This window comes from Macrosteles quadrilineatus, unplaced genomic scaffold (genome assembly GCF_028750875.1).
Source record: "Macrosteles quadrilineatus isolate MER2022 unplaced genomic scaffold, UCM_ALF_1.0 Scaffold_5__1_contigs__length_97177068, whole genome shotgun sequence".
Lineage (NCBI taxonomy): Eukaryota > Metazoa > Arthropoda > Insecta > Hemiptera > Cicadellidae > Macrosteles > Macrosteles quadrilineatus.
The window spans coordinates 49999338-50019692 of NW_026542598.1; the positions used below are offsets into that span (position 1 = coordinate 49999338).

A 20355-nucleotide genomic window follows, 5' to 3' on the forward strand; every position below is an offset into this window, starting at 1 on the left:
CTTTCAAGTCCCTGTTGTGGTATGCCTTTGTTTTGACCCTCCGTCGATATTCATGCTTTCTGTATTCTTCTATAAAGGCTAGCGCATGCTGATTAGTCCACGTAGCCATATTTGTACAAATACTGAACAAAAAATAAAGTTAGGTTATGTCAATGACCGTGCCTGACCTTAAAAATGAACGTAAATAAACAAAATAATGCTACTACTGTACTGTCGGCCTTCCGGCGGCCTGCCGGCGACCCCATACACGTAACGATCGGCCTGAAGGCGGGGATTGGCCGGACGACGACTGATGGGAATCCCATCAGTCGTCGTCCGGCCAATTTGGTCGCCCGGCGGCCGGACGACGACCCCATACACGTAACGATCGGCCGGCCGGCGTGGACTGTTCAGGCCGGGCCGGCCGGCCGATCGTTACGTGTATGGGGGGCCTAAGGACTATAAAATTTAATGGTAAATTTTTGTTTCATTACATATCTTATTCTGCACTACTTACATAGTGTGATTTAGGGAGAAAGTAATGTTTTTGTCTAAATTTACGAGTTTGAGTTTTTACCATTGACTATTGGATACTGAAGTAGACATCCCATCTATATGGAAGAATTTTATTAAAAAGAACATAGTTGTTTGAGCCAGTCACAGAATGCACTAAGTGTCTAAATTTCTATTTTATACCTTATTTTATTTTGGTTGCTGACCAGGTTGATGGGACAAGTCATTCTCTAAGTTTGACTTGGTAAAAATGTTTTGAGTATTTGACAGAATTTAGTTATTTAGATCAACACAATCTGTATGTGGCTCGCATCAACTACGACAATTTTGATAAAAAAAATCTGGCTACAATTTAACATGGGGATGGAATGTCTAGTTGTACTAATATAATAGTCAAAAGGTTTTAGGTATAAATATCCGTTCTAGTTTCCCCTGCCCCAAAAAAGTGGTTTTTGAAGTGGTGTCTGTAAATATATAAGTCTAACGGTTTTGATAAAAATTTTGTGTGTTACATTCCTTTTGACCTCGGACCAAATGTCACAACCTAAAAACACTAAAAGATAACCGTTTAAAAGTTAGTGGAATTTATATGATTTTCACCATAAAACCCATAGAAACTCCCTCTGGTTTACCCTGTAGCTTTTTGGCTAAAAATGTAGTAGGATGTTTAGTTATAATGTTGTCAAGCTAATTGGAGAAAGTATTTGTCAGTTTACTGATGCCATTTATTTATTTTAAAACTGGTGGCAGCTTTAAAGGGAATGGAATGTCTAATTCTCTCCTTAGTCGAAGGCTCTATTAAACTTTATTGCCATACATATTCTAAACACATCTTTGATTAAAAAAAACAAAACTTAATATTTTCCAGTCAAAAAGATAATATTACTTATTTTCTAAGTAGACACTTTAACATTCACATGTTTATACTGAGATACATTCAATGTATTTTACAATGCCTAGTTTGTTATATACTTTTCTCATAGGCACGTTTTTAAACTGGCAATTAAAATCTGAAGATACACAGTTAAAAAATTACATACTATTCCACTTATTCTATAAAATACAATATGTACAACTTGGGAGGTACTTGGAAGGCAAAGAACGTTTGACCAGAAGCAGCAAACCGTAGAATGTGACACTGCAACACAATATATTTATGTTATTTTTTTAATAATGGCAAACCTCATTTTGATTTGAGTTTGGATGCAAAGGCTAACAAAATACAGCTGTTTTCCAACCAGTACCGGTAGTGTTATTTCGACAAGTGTGATAAATTTACAGTACCTAGTATGATTCTTGAGGGTGGCAGACCGAGTCAGTCGCCAGTTTTTAAGCTGTGCTTGTGCACTAAACGTTTTTGCGTAATGCAATGTTCAACCTGTCTTTATATACAGAGTGTCGCAGACCACCCGCCCGGCTTCTATAGCCCCAATATGAAAGCAAATAGTAACCTAATTACAACTGGAACCCCTTATTTTGACCACAAGGAATTCAGCTAAATTATTTTTAACCCCAAAAAAGGACCCCAAAGGGCAGATTTTGGGTGTGGGGGTGGTTTTTGGGAAATTTTCAAATATAAAGGGGATCGTGTTATACCTTATTTTAAAGGTATTTGAGTACTGAGTATTTTAGTGGGGAAAGTTTTAAATTATTTTTATCCCTATATACAGGATGTTCAAAAACTTACAAAAAATAGAACTTTGTACTACATTTCACTGCAAAGAGGTGGAATTTCTTGGGAGTTTCAAATTTTGATAACACTTTAATTGCTAAATGAGCTTTAAAAAAAACTCTGGTTTCAACCCTTTACCTAACTTTTTACTTGTGTTATGCATTTTCAAACTTAAAGTTTCAAAAGATATTATCACAAAAAATTCAAATGGCAACATGGGTTTCATTACAAACCACATTGTAGCCCTTAAAATTAGCTACAATTTTTGCATTTAATGCTTTTTGGTATCTTTATTAGTTAAAGAGCTGTAGTGAAATTAGTGTATTTTAATGTTTTATTAAAATGGTATTCAAAGTGTTTGCTGTTGTAAATGTACATGTCTAGGAGCTATAGAAGCCGGTTGGTCTGGGACACCCATATGTCAAATTTTTATTTAACCACTGTAATACACAATGCAAATGGAAAAATTTCCTGTTAAATGTAAAAACAAGACTTTGATTTAGTGTACTACTTAGCACTCGACGATGGAGTGATCTCTGAAACAGCCATAGCTCACTCAGCCAGTATCACTCTGATTGCAAAGACAGTAACGATTAAATATATTTTCATAGCAGAAGCCTATTAGTCAGCCTGTTGGGAACTCAGTGAATAACTAAAAGCAATACTTTTTTAAATACTTTCTTTTCTTACTTTCTTATGAAATGGCAACCATACGAATGTAGATATTTTAAGCCAAGTATGAATGGAGATGAGTGGTGCGATCTTGTAGTCTTGTTAGTGACTAAGGTCGACATGTTCCTTAGATAATAGCATAGACTAACCAACACAAGTAGACTTCTCATCCCATTGTAAATTTTGAAGCACGTTTTTCGTGTCTAGTTCATGTACGTGACACAAAGGCGCTAGTGTCGACGAAACTTTGTTTCCATTATTTTAGGGTTAATTTCTTGATTTGTGCTTTACTGTTTGGTTATATAACTAGGGGACAAGTTATTGTTTATGATTAGATCGTTTTATTTGGTTAAACGAGGTTTTAAATGGCTGTAATAACGGGAAACAAATTGTAAACAAAACACGACCTCTACATAAACCGTACAGCACTAACAATAAAATTGTCTTCAGTTGTGCCATAAGGATGAGAAATCTACTAAGGGAGTATGTTTTATCTATGATAATAGCAAACGGATAAAAAAACTTGTACAACAGCATATGTCTATCCATCTCTTAAATAAAGAGATGGATAGAGGTCCATATATATAATATAAAAGCGGTGCTTTTATATATAATATAAAAGAGGTGCCATAAATATAAAAGCCCTCTTTTATATTTAAAAGAGGGCTTCAAAATCCTCAATGCCTCCAACCACACCATCAATTTTTTGAAAGATCCACCAAACATTGTTTTTAGACAATCACCCAATCTCCGAAAAATACTAGTCCACCCAAAAGTTCCTGACCCGGCCAACAACAACCCAAACAACGCACGCCCTAATGGTTCATATCCCTGTGATAACAAGAGATGTAAAACATGTGAAATAAATCAACCCAGCCAAACATTTTCCAGTTCCACAACCAAAGAAAACTACAACATCCGAGGCTTCAACACTTGTGAAACGAAGAACATTATCTACCAACTACAATGTAACAAATGTGAGGCACAGTATGTAGGCCTATCCACCAATAGCCTCAGAACCAGGATGAATGGCCATAGACAAGATGTATCTACTGGATACAAAGACAAACCAGTTGTACAACATGCCCAGAGCCACAACAACCCTAGTTTCAATGACTGCTTTACAACCAAAATAGTCAAATCACTACCTCCTCAATGTAACCAGTCACAACTTAGAAGATGGGAACTGTCCTACCAATGGTTTACTAAGTCTAGACAACCCCCAAACCTAAACCTTAGATAATACCTTTCATCTAACCCACTCCACTTCAAAATCCAACCCAACTAGCAGGCTTACATATTTATTCATATATATATAGTGCATATAAGATAAACTGAAAATGTGTTTTGAATTCTACTATTGGCAACACTGACTCAACAACTCACTGGCCACCATTTTGGACATCTAAAAAACTATCTCTTCCTTAGTTGAAAATGCTGTCAGTGACAGTGAAATATTCTAATATTTTGTGTATATAGTGTAAAGTTATGTTTTGTGTTTCCTGTGCCAGTTTGGACTCTTTCCCATTCAGGTAAGCCTGCTATCCTCTCAAAAAATCCTAAAACATCTCTTAAATAAATGTAAATTGTGACTTAAAACGTCAGACATGAGTTTTATAACAAATGACTATGTGGATTAAATATCCTGAGTGATTTAATACAGGTGTAACATTTGGAATACAAAAGCAATAAGGATTTTTTAAACTTCCTACCTACCTTGTACAGTTTACAGCAGGAGTGTTGGCCCAGGTTTCTTGCCGGGCCACGCTTCCTTAGCGTACTTCTTTTTCTTGGGCTCCGGAGCACCAGATGGGGCAGTCTGCTCAGCCAGGGGGGCAGGCTCCGTAGGCGGAGGAGCCACTGGGGTAGGCGGGGCCATTTCCACATCGGGGGCAGGGTTAGGCAATGCCAGCCCTAGCCTTGAGGCCAGGGCGGGGGAGAACATGAGAGAGGTTGGAGTGGTGGGAGTGTGACCCTCGGGACCTGCAAATATTGTGTGATAAATAACTTACCAACATGAGATTTACTAGTTAGAAAATCCCTATTTAGCTACGTTAGTGTTTAAGGTGATTTCTCAAAATAGGTTTATATAAATAACAAAAAAGTATTTTTTTTTCCTACTGTGCACAGTATGTAGGTATACTCTTCTTATTCTGCATAACAACTTCAATCAATGTTTCAAAGTTTTAAGTAAAGTTTGTGCTAGTTTGTAGTAGGCCTATTATTTATTCTTTACCTTTTTAGAAGTTATAAGAGGAGAGGGCTCTTTTAATTAACAGGTTTTTACTTAAACTGACAGGTAATCCAAATAGAGGCACGCCTGTATTCATTGACAGTTAAAAAATTACTTTTTCACCTAGGTATCTATTTAAAGGAAAAACAAAGGTTACATACTTGCATAAAGCAATATTAGCACTTCAAATTTGAGGTGTGCGAGTGGCTCAAATTTCTAGCCAAGCCCAATCTATCTTTAAGCTTGAGTGATCGTGCACCATATCGGAAAATTGAGCTGAGCCAAGCTTTTATTCAAGCAATTGCAGAAAACGTCTACAAAATCGTTCCAAGAAATCCAACATTTCTCTGCGATTGTGGGTTATGTTAACGATGTCACTGTGGTTGTAGAAGATAATCACAATATTATCAGATATTCACCATGCTAAAACACAGCTTGAGGTTTGAGTTTTTTTACCAAAAGCTTGACTCCATTGAAAATCTCTTGCTTGCACACCGCTATAAATCACAAACAGCAATTAGACCATTTAAAATATCTTACTACCCACTGCTGTACTCACCTGGCATGTCGTGATACAACTGACTCATGAAGGACGATGGATGCATGTGTTTCATGGCATGAGGCTTGTGATCCTCCGGTTGTGTCAGTCCACTGGTGATGCCTACTCCACTTTCCAGTCTTTGACGCTAAAACAACCAGCAACAATAAGCTTGTAAACATACATTAGGAAACAGGAAAATGTAGATAGGCCTACACAATTGATTTTCATGTAGTTGATATTTTTAAAACTGCTTTACATAAGAATACATTAATTAACAAAAATAAGATTTCTGTTTCAAGGCCAGCTTGAAACGTTTAATATTCCGACAAGTTTGAATTTTTTTTTTTTTTTTTTTTTTTACCATCGTGATGAAAAATGTCCGCAATAAACCTTTGAACCACATTAACTCACCATCACCAACAATGAACTTAAAATAAAGAAACTGAGCCTATTGCTAGTCAGGAAATGTTTACTGTAGGCTACAATACCTGCAAAAACCTTTTGACTTTTTAAATGTATAAGTATTTAGCAAATTTCCCATATGGGAACGAGGTATTACCGTATATCTCATGGTAAGACATAGAACCGGGACCTATTTACTTTTTGTTTTGATATCCCCAGAGGCCAAAAATACCATCCATTCAAATTCGTAGGTATATATTGAAAATTAACAATGTGATGGGAAGTCTACTTGTGTTGGTTAGACTATGCTAACACTAAAATGTAATACAATATTGTACTTAATTTGTACAACTATTATATAACTTAGAGCATAGTGTGATTTAGTAGTAAATTTTGGTGGCCCATAAACTGAATGTATCACAGTTGTTAAATCATCTGTCGCCCTCGCCTGCGACAGCGAAGTTATACATAGGTATCAATACCCAAAGGATAGTTACAGTCCCATTATGTAAATCTTTTTAATAGAAATGTCCCAAAACCGTTTGAATGTGTTGTAAATTAGTTTATTACCTTGGTTGGTATGACAGTGGTATGTATGAGATTCCTAAAACGCCCGACAGACGGGTCCACGTCTTCAGGATTGATTACTTCTTCTTCTTCATTAAATGTAACACCTCGCTTTTTCCTTTTCCGATTTCTCGGAGCTGCTTCACCATCCTCTCCAATTCCAAGCATTGATATTCTCCTATTGTGTGCTGTGTTGAATTCTGTCAGATTCTGTGTGGAATCAAGAATGATATGACAACAGTGCTTATTAATTTTTAGGCAAATTAATAAATTGAATTGTATTCCTCCACACCCATATATTTAATAACTAATTTATTATGAAACTTAGTCAAACAGTAAAATTATAGAATATTGAGTATCATATTACTTTTTTATTTTATTGATACAGCAATACAGTTGTGCAACTGACCCCACCAAACAAGAATCTTAGCTTACCAAAATTATATATTTACTAAGTCCCATCTGTATACTTAACTTAAGTTTCAAAAGAACCACTAGCAAGTACTGTCATCATATACCAGTTACCTACATTGCTGCAGGCAAATCTTTTACAATGCATTAAGCCAATTGATGAGTTATGTGATGCTATAGCTTACTACTGTCTACACCGCTGTAATGAAGTATTTTTTAGCGAATTTCCCTATAGGGAAGTAGCTATTACCGTAGGTCTCATGGTAAGACTTAGGCCCGGGACCGATTTACTTTTTCATTTTGGTGTCCCCAGAGGCCAAAAACACAATTCGTTCAATTTTTTATATATGTATATACATATATATATATAGATTTATATAATATACTAGCTGTAACCCGCGGGCTTTGCCCCGTTTAACTTCTTAATTTTCAAGATGATCTCGTTCGCATGGCTCAATCACGTCCTGGTTGAAGTTCGTTCGCTACGCTCACTCACCTTTAGGTTGGAGCTCGTTCGCTACGCTCACTCACCTTTAGGTTGGAGCTCGTTCGCTGCGCTCACTTGCCTTCAGGTTAGCTCGTTCGCTACGCTCACTTGCCTTCAGGTTAGCTCGTTCGCTACGCTCACTCACCTTTTTGGTTGCAAATTAGCTGTTGTCATAAATGTAAAAGAAATAATAGTGCTGCACCCTGTTGGTAATCCTTGTAACTTTAATGCTATTGAACATCATAGAACAGAACCAACTTGTTTAATTGAAACAGCTGTTAAGATTCATTAATTCCATTTCTCATAAGGTTAACATGGGAAACTCCAGAGCCACTGGGGCGGAGCCTATTGGACGGATCACGAAATTGATGGTGTATAAACCTATTCCATGACATTCTACACGTATGTACCAAGTTTCGTGGCAATCGGTTCAGCGGTGTCCGAGTTTATCACCCCCAAACAAACAAACAAACAAATATATATACAAACATCCTCTTTTATATAGATATATATGTGTCCGTGAACACGATAACTTGAGTAATTTTTATCCGATTTTGATGAAATTTGGTTTGAAGGTGTAAGACGGGATAAACTTGAATGAGTTCGCGATCCAGCATGATCGGATCATGGGAACAGGGTTTTATGGGGGGGTTTTATGGGGTAAAAAATGGTTTTTCTCACTTTTGACCCTCAATACACAAAATTTCCCAATTTTTCTCTAAACCTTCTTAAAGAGCTTTAAAAAACAAACAATTCGGTATATCAAAGTGTTTTTGTACAGTTATTGGTTACGGAGAAAACTAAAAAAATGGTAAATTTAAAATTCCCATGTTATTCTTATGGAGAATATTGTAAAATGTTGTAGTTTGCTTGTTTATGGATATATTTTGATCAAACTTGGCAAATATATTTATTTTATACTAAGCAATACTTATTATACTTAAAACACATACTTTATTAGTTTCCTTGTAGCAGCAAACCTAGGTACTCGTTAAACCTAATGTTATTTAAATAGATCAATTGAAAATCAATTCAGCCAAATGGAAATTCGCTTAGACGGCAGGTTTGCTGCGGCGGGGGTATTTTTATTAATAATTATTACAACAGCTGGGTAGCTCAGGGGTTATAGTGCTCGCATAGTACAGTAGACCCCCTCTTAACCGACCCTAACGGGACCGGACCTAGGTCGGATAACTCAAAACGTCGGTTAAAACGGGTAATACCTAAAAACACAATAAAATTAAGTGATATTCATTTAGTATTGTATAATCATTATTTTGAAGTAGTAGTTGCATTATTTATAAAATAAACTACACTAATCTCCTTTTTTCGTACAGTAATAAACAAAATAACACGGTTAAGTCAAATACTTTCAGTAGAATAAATTATAGTTGTAGGCAAGAATCAATAAAAACTGTTACATATTTTACTGTACTGTTATAACTTAAGTACGTTCTGTTAATTGATGCTTTCAAAATACAGTACAGTATATCGTAATACAGTACAGAGCTCTCTGCTCTTAGTTGAAATTAAAGATACAAGCTGTTTATTTATAGCCTCTCAATGGAAGCTCGAGTCACAAAAACAATCTTGACCTTGGACGAGGAGTCGTTAACCCTCCCCTGTTCCCGCCCCTACAAGTTGCATTGTTTGTTTGTTTACTCTAGCGATAAGATAATTCTGGAATATATTACAAAAAATAGCAGCTGTTTTCAGACACGTTACGTAACTAGTAAAATTATTTTGTTTACATACCAATTGTTCTTTGTACAGACGATCTCGCTGATTTGCTTTGGTTTGACACACTGAAGAGGATCCACCAGGAAACTTAATAAAAAACACCTTAAATGTTTCACACTCTATTACTGTATTGAATTGAAACACACACACTACTTTACAGTAATAAAAAAATACAATAAACGATTGATAAACTCCATTTTACTGTATTGAATTAAAACACACAAACTTAAAAGATGAAACAATATTTTCAATCATACAAATGATAAAAAAGAACAGTTTTAATCACTTAAGCTTACTTGAAAAAGTCAGTGATTTTTTTCTGTTTTTCATTGTCCAGTGTCTGCTTGAAGGCATAGTCTCGCCATTTTTTTATAAACATCACATCTGCAGCACTTGATACTTTTTGTTGTTCAATATAACTTGCAGCTAGAGTAAATGCCTTTCTTGCCTCGGAATGACTAATTTTGGATTCCTGATCTAAATCTTCGATTTCATCTTCTTCCTCCGCATTGTTATCTTGACGGGTGACTGCCGTAACGATTTCTTCGTCTGTCATCATATTGTTCCCCAGCTCGTCGTCAGCGTGAGCAATCCATTGTTGAACATCTTCTGCTTCTATAACGTAATCACCACCTGTCAATGTTTGAAGATCCTCCAATAATAATTGTTCACTTGGGTCGATCTCTTGTTGGCGAACTTCTGCTGATGGATTATCGTCCATGTTGTTTAGTACCGCTTCTTCTACTTCAGGCCACAGTTTTCTCCATGACTTTACGATTGTAGTGCTTTGAAGTTCTTCGTACGACTTAGCCACCATGTAAATCACTTCCTTTACATTGATTGTTTTTAAGACGTCAACAAGTCCTTTACTGTGAAATTCCATCCTGTTCAAAATTTCAGAAAGTAACTTCTTCTTGTATCGTCTCTTAAAACTCTCGATTACGCCTTGGTCCATTGGTTGGACAATGCTGGTAACGTTCGGAGGAAGAAAATAGCATTTTATTCCACTGTTTTCCTCGCTTTCGATGCCTTCTACATGACTGGTAGCATTGTCCAAAAGCAAAATTGCCTTTATTGGCATTTTCAGGCTAGTCAAATGTTTTTTCACGCTGGGAACAAACTCGTTGATAAACCAGTCCTTAAAAATATACTCGTCCATCCAAGCAGATCGCTGCGCTTTGTAACAAACTGGAAGAGCATTTACGTTTATGTTTTTGAAAGCTCTTGGCTTTTGATATTTGCCAATCACTAAGGGAGGTAGTTTGTGGGTTCCAGACGCATTAGAACATAGGGCAACTGTTACCCTCTCTTTGTTCATTTTGAAACCGGCAGCCGATTTTTCATTGCTGGCGGCGAATGTTTTATCCGGCAGACGTTTAAAATTCAATCCAGTTTCATCCATGTTATAAATTTGTTCTGGATGTAAACCCTCCTCCTCAATATACTCCTTGAATTTTGTAGAAAATTCACTAGCTCCAGTAGGATCCGCCGACAACTTTTCACCGCAAACAGATAAAAAGTGGACGCTATGTCTTTTTTTCCACCTGTCGAACCAGCCGTTACTGGCAGTGAAACTGCCGCCGTTTTCAATCTTAGAATGAAGCATGGTTGCTTTTTCCTTTAAAATCGGGCCACTTAATGGGGTTCCTTTACGCCTTTCTTGTGTGAACCACAACCACAACGCGTCATCTACGAGATCATTTGTTGGTTTTTTTAATGTACGCCGAGTCGCCAATGCCGTGCCAGATTCTATTTGAGTACAGAAATCTTGTAAAGATTTCCTGTTACGACGCCAGTCTTTGACAGTTGTTATTCCAACACCCAGCTCGTCACTAATTTGTTTCACACATGCACCTTTGTCAAGACGGTCCAATGCACTTAGTTTCTGTTCCACAGTAACAACGTTCCGTTTTCGTTTTACCGATGCCATTTTGTAGTTTGGAAATCCTAGTTTACTGTACTGTATTTGATAAAAACACTTAAATGTATTTTAAAACGACTATTTTTACATTTTAATTTAAACTGAAGCACGGTCCGATTAATATTAAATAAACTAAACCGCTAAACACACACTTCCACGCACTTTCCGATGTTACTGTATAACTTTCCGCACAGAGAAAAAATTAGACGTGCTCGCAAGACGAACGATGATGACAAACTGACAATACGCAATATTGTTTGGGATAGCTATAAAATACTTATTGTTAGTCACATCCTGTGGAGATAAGCGAATGTTCCCATAGCCCAGCGTGGGAGAGGAAATGCCGAAATTCCGAGAAAGCGGCGGTTAAACCGAGCTGCTCTCAAAGCAAGGTCGGTTAAAACAAACTGTAATATTTTACGATCAAGGGCGGATAATCCGATTATCGGTTAATGCGAGGTCGGTTAAGAGGGGGTCTACTGTAATCATAAGGTCAACGGTTTGATCCTAAGAAAAGTGAGTAACTTTTTGATGGTTCGATACTGAACCCAGCTGTCCTTGAACATTGGACTTTTAATAAATGGTCAGCTGACAAATGAAACAGCTGGTCTTAGTCAGTAACAAAGCCACATAAATAATCTCACTCCATTCTACACTTATCCTTCGTTCTTATTTTGGTTAAATTACGCACCTAGGTGGCGTTCCCATCTCAATAATTGATAATTGATAAATTGAGATTGAACAAATACTTTACAACAACAAACCAACCCGAGATATCATGCAAAAGAATCTTTTTGTAACATAACAAGTAGATGTATGAATTCGTTCTTGAGTTATTAACATCCATAACGATGCTTTTCGTACCAGTATCAACTACTGTACATCTAATGGTGGTATCACTTACATCCAACTCAGTTTCAGTCTCAGGCAGTCCCAGTAATCCACCTTCTGCGTCTTCTGACGACTTCTCCAACTCTTCTATGATTGGACGAGCTCCTGTCTGGGGCCTCTCCCGCAGTATGTAGTTGCGTGTCGACGCACCAAAGTGGAACACACTGTCTATAGGTAACTGCGTCGGCTTCTGTGCCTCGATTCTCAATGACCCAATGTAAGTACCATGAGCTAACATCAATAAATAAATGCCTCTTAGTTTTTTAAAACAAGTTCAAAGGAAATAATTCTTAACTTTTAGTACTTTTTTACTTAGTAGGCCTAGTCAGCTTTACAACTAGGCCTAATGAAAAAGATATATAAATAATTACAACTCTATGCTTAGGCCAACTTAATGCTATAGAAAGGTTTTTTTACAAGAACTACTCATGTATTTTAAAACCAGTGTTTCTCAAAGTTCATCAGGGAGTTGATTAATGAGATTTGCTCTGCACGATACGTGTGCAATATTCGATTTTAAAGTAAATTAACGCCGCCACTACTTTACAGAGCGCCGCTGTAGTTCAGGTTGGATTATGAAACTCATGGAAAAGGATAGTTAAAAATTCAAATTGACGTTATTGTAGATTTGTCTCTTAAATAAATCACACAATATAATAACTTTTGTTTTTATATAGGTATGTTACAAAGCCACACTAAAGTTAAACTAACCACCGCAGCGCAGTGTAAAAAAGTCATATTGAAAAACATACAACTAGTATTTAAATCACAAGAAAACTATATTCTAATAACTATATTCTATAAGTATCAATTCAATACTTATATTTCATCCGATAATATATCGTAGGTCTCTGAGAAGCTGTACCCGACTTTTTTTTAATGTTTATAAACTGTATGTATAGTGTTTGTATGTTTGTTTTCTCTCAAAATAATGCTTATGAAACCTAATCTATCCCAAATTTGATTTCATAAGATATGGAGAAGTCTGAAGACTTCAGTACAGGGAGGAAATGGGAGGATAGAACAGGCCGCAGGGACTCACGATATAAGTACTTGTTTATTTTAAAACTCATGTCTAGAGTGTTATCCAGATATTCTACTTGGACAGGAGAAAGACATCAGACCATTTGTGGTTATGTTGGTGTACGGCAATTTTCATAAAGTAAAAAATGGTGATTTTACTGATTTTCATCATTCAATGAAAAGATTAAGCTCAGTTTTTAAGCCACAGGCCTCAAAGCTACTTTATTAGGCCAAGAAAAAGCCGGGAATACAGTAAAAAAAATTTGTAATAAGAGAAGGTATTAGAATACAAGAGTCCTTACTGCTTCCTAGATCCACAAGGAATGCCCGATGCAGATGTTTATGGTAAACAAAAGCTGCATGAACCCTTGAACAGCTCTGGTGATCAATGCAGAAGTCATTCATCTGAGGATTCCTACCGAAAAGATAGCACTTCTTCTGGTCCAGCATCAATTTCTAGAACAAACAGATAAAATGTATTTTAGATTATTTGAATCATCTATAATATTAAAACGAAACAGTGTTTTTTTATTTCACGATTCTGAATCAACCACTCGACGGATTTTCATGATTTTTGTGTTGAAAGAAAGATAATTTTGAGAATTAGGGAATGTCAAAGCCATAATTTTAGTTTAGGGTCCCAGTTTTTAGAAATTAAGTTTTAATTTTTAAAAAGTCTAGCAGCCGACGCTAAGATTCGAAACTAGCTTTTAGCATAAAATAATTTGCTTAACATAACAGCTGTAAACATTCAGCTTTTGTGTCACAAATTCAGCATTTGGATAAAAATGTAAAGACATACTTAGGGTTGACTTATTTATACTATGTTTAATGCTAATCATTGATACGTTCAATTCTTCTGTAAGAGGATGACAGATTAATTAAATATACATAGTAAAATACTAGGATGTTCAAATTATTTTTTAAGTAATCTTTGTAATCTTAGGTTTGTTTTAGTGCAATATAATTTGTTTTAACTAGCAGCTGGTTAAATATAAAAATGCTCTATAGAAATATTAGGTTATTTTATTTACTCTGATTTTGTCATTGATTATAGGAAATAAGTAAGATTAGTAGACCACCGAGATAAGTAACACTATCGATGTATACAAGTCCATGTCGGGGCTCTGTACACGAGTCTTAAAAAAAGGATATGCAAATTATTTTACTGCTCAATTGTTTTAGGAAAGGGTAGGAAAATCACAATTTTTACATGTTTTAATTCATCTTGGTGGCGTTTTGTTTACAATCAATGTTTTGAATGCTTAAACTTTGTTTGGATTAGGCCCGGAAATAATGATGTCATAAAGAAGGAGATCAAGAATCCTCAGGAATAGGCCTACGATTTTAAATTACCACCACAACCTCAGACGGGTGTTATCCAAAGCTATACAGATGAATGACATAGATTGAACACAACGTCATAATTGACCTAGGATACTGCAATTAGACTAACCATCCTTTTATGAAATCTAAAAAGTTGTTTGGCATGTGTTTAGTTGTGGTTACGTTTGGAGGCGCTGACTATTTTATAGTTTAAATAAATGAATATGGGGAATTACGATGTACATTGATTCAATGAGGGTGGTTTAATTATCAAGGATATTAGAACTGACAACGGAATGGATAATAAACATAGAATTAATTACGTCACTAGCTTTACTAGCGTGTTTACGTTTTAAAATTCCTTCACCATGTGACCAGTTATTTTTTTCAAATGAATACTATTTTATTTTTGACTCAGCTGTTTACAAAACAAACTATATGTTGTTTTTTTACTTTTCTTTGTTTACACTTATTTATTTAGCAATTGATGCAGTGAAATGTGTATATAAAAGGATGTGTGTGGACGATTCGTTTAATGATGTCAGGACACCAACGTTATAATTATGTGTACTGTGAATTTTATTGGATGTTTTCCTTTTATTTTAGCGAGTTTCTATTCAGACCTACTGGAAATAGTATATAGTGTGAGTAATTGTTTTGTGGTGACATTGATTATGGAAGAGGCAGGTATACGATGGAATTGGAAGGTGATATCGTTGACTAGGCCTATACACTTCTCAATTGATAATTACTTTTTCTACTGTAGGCTGCAATAAAATTTGTCTTTATACCTGTAAGCTAGCTATTCTGAATTATAAAAAGTTTTAACTGACTTCTCCCGTACGTAGGACGGGCTAACACCTCGTGGTTATTAAGTCTAAAATGAAAAATTCTAAAATTAGAGGTGGCTGACAAATTAAATTATAATATAAGAGGGAAAATCGAGGATTTTTATAGAAAGAAGTTTTTGAAACAACAGGGTTTAACAAAATAGAGGAACTGAAATAAAATTACAATAAGACAACTGAACAGAGGGGGCGGGGGGTGTAAAATTGTTTAAAGAACACAGTTTAAATGGTATGAAAACACTTTGACTAATGTTCTTGAATGAGGATCAGATAGTCTGTAAATTTGAGGAGCTGGTGTGTTGGAGAAAAACAGGGTCTATACATTGAGGTTTTCTTTCTCGAGGTTCCATTTGAAACATCCCTGTTGAGGGGTCTTCAAGTATTCTTGGTTCAAATGGCAGCATAAGCTTTGGGTGAAGTCTTGAGGTAAATTTTCAATAAGAGGTGAGGTCTTTATTGGGTCAGGAACAGATGTCGAAGAAGAGTCGGCAATATGACCAGGAGTTAAAGCTGTCAGTTTCGAAGGTTTTGAGTTTGCTTCTTTTTGTTCCAGTTTAGCTACAAACGTTTGTCTTCTGTGGTTTAGGGAAAGTAGTTGATAAAACTAGAGGGTCAGCTTTAAATATATATGTATGTATATACAATGCACATTAATTTATTGTCTTGTATCAACTATAAAAGACAATAAAACTGTAAAAGGTTATTTAAAAAAATACTCAGTGTCACAGAGCTAGCCTACAGAAATGGATTTTATTACCTTTCTTTATTTGATATTAAAAACGACATTGCTATAACTTTTAACCATAGAGATAAGTTACTTGTTTTATGAATAACACAATACAATGTCAAGAAATCGTCCTTTGCCATTATAGATAGGGCAAATTGTGCTTCAACAAACTTTGGTACACAAAACAGTATTTAGCAACTTATCCTGAAATCATATTTTTTATTTAAACATGTTGAAAATTGTGAAGTAAAAATAAAATGTAGGCCTACTTGGCTATGTAACAAGCGGGCTTAAGTAGGCGTGTTTTTACAAGCACTAAAGCACGGGTCACACTAGGCTGTTCGCCAGCCGCTGGTGATCAGCAGCTGGAACCAGCATCACCAGCTCACCAATCCAGGCTGAGTCAGCTCAGTGTCAGCTGCGAATTTTGTGGTCACATTAAGCTGACAGTCGCGGCTTCTTTCAATTCGCCGCTGATGCCAGCCTAGTGTGACCCGTGCTTAACAGATATATTCCTATTAATTAAACTTAGTAGGTAGGCTACTATTAGTCTTAATCCAATAGCATAGCCTAGGAATTAGTCCTAGGTTCGAGCTGTTAGCAGGAGCAAACTAGGCTATTTTTTCAATGCATGTTTTATGTTATTTGGAGATATTTTGGTTATACTTATATTACTATGTAGTCTAGGCATGTCTTAAATTTCATCAAGGTAATTCCCTCTTTGTTTACATTAGTAAACATTTAAAATCTTCTTAATCCAACAAAGGAAGGGCGTGTGATGATGAATCACAATCAACAGCTGAAGCAAAGGTTGATAGACCAGTTTTCTCATTGTTTTAAGGTTTTGTGTTTCCCTTAAAACCCAAGTTGAAACTATTGATAAAATAAAGAGACTAAATTGATTACTAATTTCCCTGTCAATCACTTACAAGCTTTCAATAGCTATCTCTTGTCGCCGTCGTCAGCCGTCTGTGTCTAGTGATTTTTATTTTATCTGACCAGTAACCATAGATTGGCAAATGAATGAAATGAGAGCCAAACATGTGGATTACACACAGCCAGATAAGGCCAGAAACAGCCCTTATCCGCCCCTAACCACCTTACCTTAGGGCCTCCATGTCCATGCAACGCTGTAGTAGCTAATAAAACAAAACTGTTGCGACCAGCTGTATGAAGCCAATAAAGTAGTTGGGCCTATTTTTCTTGAAAATATCAGTCTGAAAGAGGTTGTATCACATAACGTTTTGATAAAAATCACTATCTCAACCAATGTAAATGTAGCAAGAAAAGTAGCTAAAATTCCGCTACAACTACTTAAAAATTGTAGCTCGCTATAGCTAAAGCTACAAAATCTGAAAACGCTGCAAAACAAGTAGCGCGCTACTGTAGTGTCGCTACTTGTAGTGCGCTACTTCCCACCACTGGTTATTCATTGGCACAGAAGTACAGTATGATGACCGATGAGACGAAGAAAAAAATAGAAACTACACAGCTTGAGGGTGGAACTCCCTTTGAAGCAAGAACGTGCCGTCTCAACAAACAGATATTTTTCCTCAAAAAAAGCATAGATTTAATCTGAATTACACTGATGAAATCGCGGAAATGTTTACCACAAAAGATCCACCAATATGATATTAATACTATTTAAAGGTTCTTCCAAGAGAAGAGAAACCAGTTAACATAGTAATAATAACTACAATTTTCAGGGAGACTTAAGTTGTAAGAAAAGCAATCTGAAATGGGTGACAAATGTAGTCCAAGAATGGAGAATTGAGGGTGATTGGCGGCTTCCAAGAAGACTGGTCTTTATTGATGATCCTGAGGCAAATCTTGGAGTAGTTCTGGGTAATTCAATGTCCATTTTTTTAACTCGAAACCACCGTACGTGCGAGAAGTTCAAACTGCTCATCTCTTAGTTCTTTAGCTTCGCTGAGTGTAAGAGCTCCACAGATGACGTCATCGAATCAGGTATGATCCTGTAAAACTTTAACTGCTGCTGGGAAAGAACCTCCTTTGTCGTCAGCAAGTTAATGTAACGTCCAGATGGCATGTAAACCACAATTTTTTTCCTCGCCAGAGGCATTTCACAAAAGAGGTCACGAGAGATTAAATGTTTAGTGGATGTGCCGGGAATTGAACCCGTCCCCCCCGCACAGAAGTCCGAGATGCTAGCCACCAGGCTACCAACACACCACTGATACTTCTGGTTGTCAGGATAAACTTAAATGCAACAATAAATTTTCCCTGTATCACAACTGAACAGGGCCGGTTTAACCCATACGCAAACTAAGCAGTCGCATATGGCGCCAACTGGACACAATTTTTTTTCAGAAGACAAAATTGGAAACAACTTTACTGACGTAAGTGAACAACTTAATTTTGTTTTTTTTTTCGATCAGAGTTCAAGTATCCAAAGCACCACACCAAAGGCATTTATTCTGCTTAACAGCACTAGAATACTTGTACAGCACTTCAACTCAAGGAATCAAGGCATTGATTTGCAGTTTCGATTTGTAGTGAGCTGACGCTCGGCAGCGTACAGCGCGGCGCCTGTGGGTTTAATTTCATGACTTGACTCATGCTCGAGATAAGTGCGCAGCCCCGCAGCGCCACTTGTCACAACAAGAAACTTCCCCCTCCCTTCTTCCCCTGATCACTCTCCCCTCCTAGAGCAGATCAAAGCTAGGAGAGTTAATTTTTAACTGGGTTATTCCTCTCTTGTCATCTACCTACACGTGTTTTTCATTGTAATAGGCTTTATAAAAACTTATATCGTATCCAAGTTATCCTGTAAAAATTGATTTCACATTTAGAAATAAATTGTTACAGTAACTTTGCGTTTTGCTAAAGTGTATATGATGAGTAAAAGTGTAAAAATGTTAAATTTCTATGAATAATAAACAGTACCGTAGTAAAATAAGTCTTTTATTGCAAGTAAGTATTCTTCTAACCTAAAATTTCTTCCCAAGAATTTTGCAAATAGGGTTAAGATATGTTCATGGTAAAGGGGGGGGGGAATTCTAGGTGGCGCTGATTCGGGTGTTCGCTTAACTCTGAAAAATTCCTAGAACCGGCCCTGCAACTGAACACATAATTATGGGAACAAAAATTCAGTCGTCTATTACCCTTCCAGAGTATTGTGTAGCTCGTCTGTAGTTTATAGCTGGACAAATGGCATGAGGTGGGAGAAGAGTTATACCTACAATGTTGGTGCATTGCTCATTAAATTACTGTACCTAACACAAATCCAAATTGTGTTTTAATGACAAATGGAAGGTTGTGAGAAGTTCTGGAAACAAAGCTCCTCATGTGAGAACATAAATATTCTGAGGTAACTTATACGAAAGAGGCCAGATCTGCCAGAACAAAAGGCTTTAACTGAAATATTCGTAAACCTCAAAAAAGAGTCAATGGAGCATTAATTCTATCTAGATTGTCAAAAGGTTGACTTAGCTCAAATTAATGATTTTGCTGCCAAGCGTGGATAGCATGAATAGGTACTTACTGAACACTGACCTAACATAGCCCTACCGCCACAGCATAATGTAAAAAAAAGAGCACGGTAAGTTAAAATAACTTGAAAAACATACAAATTAATATTTCGCATGAAAACTATAGGCCTAACCTAAGTTTATGTAATAAAATTTTGTAGTTTCGCTGTGGAACTGTAGGCTAGTTAGGCTACCCAGACATTTTTTTATGGCCTTATCATTGATATTACTATAGAGGCCTACTGCAAGTCCTACTAGGCCTAAGTTTAAAATTGGGAAGGAAGGTTGGCTGGATTAGGAGTTAGCAAATCCGTTAGGTAAAAAGAGCACACGTTTAGGGCCTACCTGTATTAGTTTGTCTCCCTTCATCACATCCAAATGGAGACCAACTGGTGGTTTCCCAGCCCTGTGAATAAACAATTGTATTACAATTTGTTTTGATTCTGTTTGGACAAAGTGACGGCAAAGCTATTTTTAATCCATTGCTTGATGAACATAACATTAATTATATTTTATTTGATAACAATACAAATATGTTACTGTACGTCCCTTAAATAGGCATAAGTTTAACCTTAACTTACCAGTTCGGGATATCATAATGGTTAGCCATTAGGCTTAGGCTACTTTTCTTAGGACTATTTGTGACAAACACTAGCAATTCAAATATATAAATAAACTGTAGGCCTACACAGATCACAGATCACTATGCCGCACCATATTCACCCAACAACATAGACTACGACGACTCCGGCCACGGCCAGGCCACTACACTCACTACACAACGGCACGTCTCGGGTCTCGGCTACATATTTTTTTTGCCCCAACAAACAAACGAACGACAACACAGAACCCGAGAACCGACAGAACCAGAACCAATTGAACCATGCAAGAGTACTGTTCTGTTGTGTTGT

At 36.5% G+C, this 20355-nt stretch overlaps 1 protein-coding gene across 1 annotated transcript; it reads right to left on the minus strand.

Annotated features, from left to right (window-relative positions):
- Positions 1-1509: 1509 nt before the first annotated feature.
- On the minus strand, positions 1510-20181 carry LOC128994544 (nuclear inhibitor of protein phosphatase 1-like). Its single transcript, XM_054419165.1, has 8 exons — positions 20026-20181; positions 19790-19850; positions 13355-13508; positions 12043-12260; positions 6583-6789; positions 5629-5755; positions 4553-4819; positions 1510-1630 (listed from the first exon to the last, which is right to left on the minus strand). Exons 1-7 carry the CDS (start codon positions 20052-20054, stop codon positions 4563-4565), a joined length of 1053 nt encoding a protein of 350 aa, XP_054275140.1. The 5' UTR covers positions 20055-20181; the 3' UTR covers positions 1510-1630; positions 4553-4562.
- Between the last annotated feature and the right edge of the window lie 174 nt (positions 20182-20355).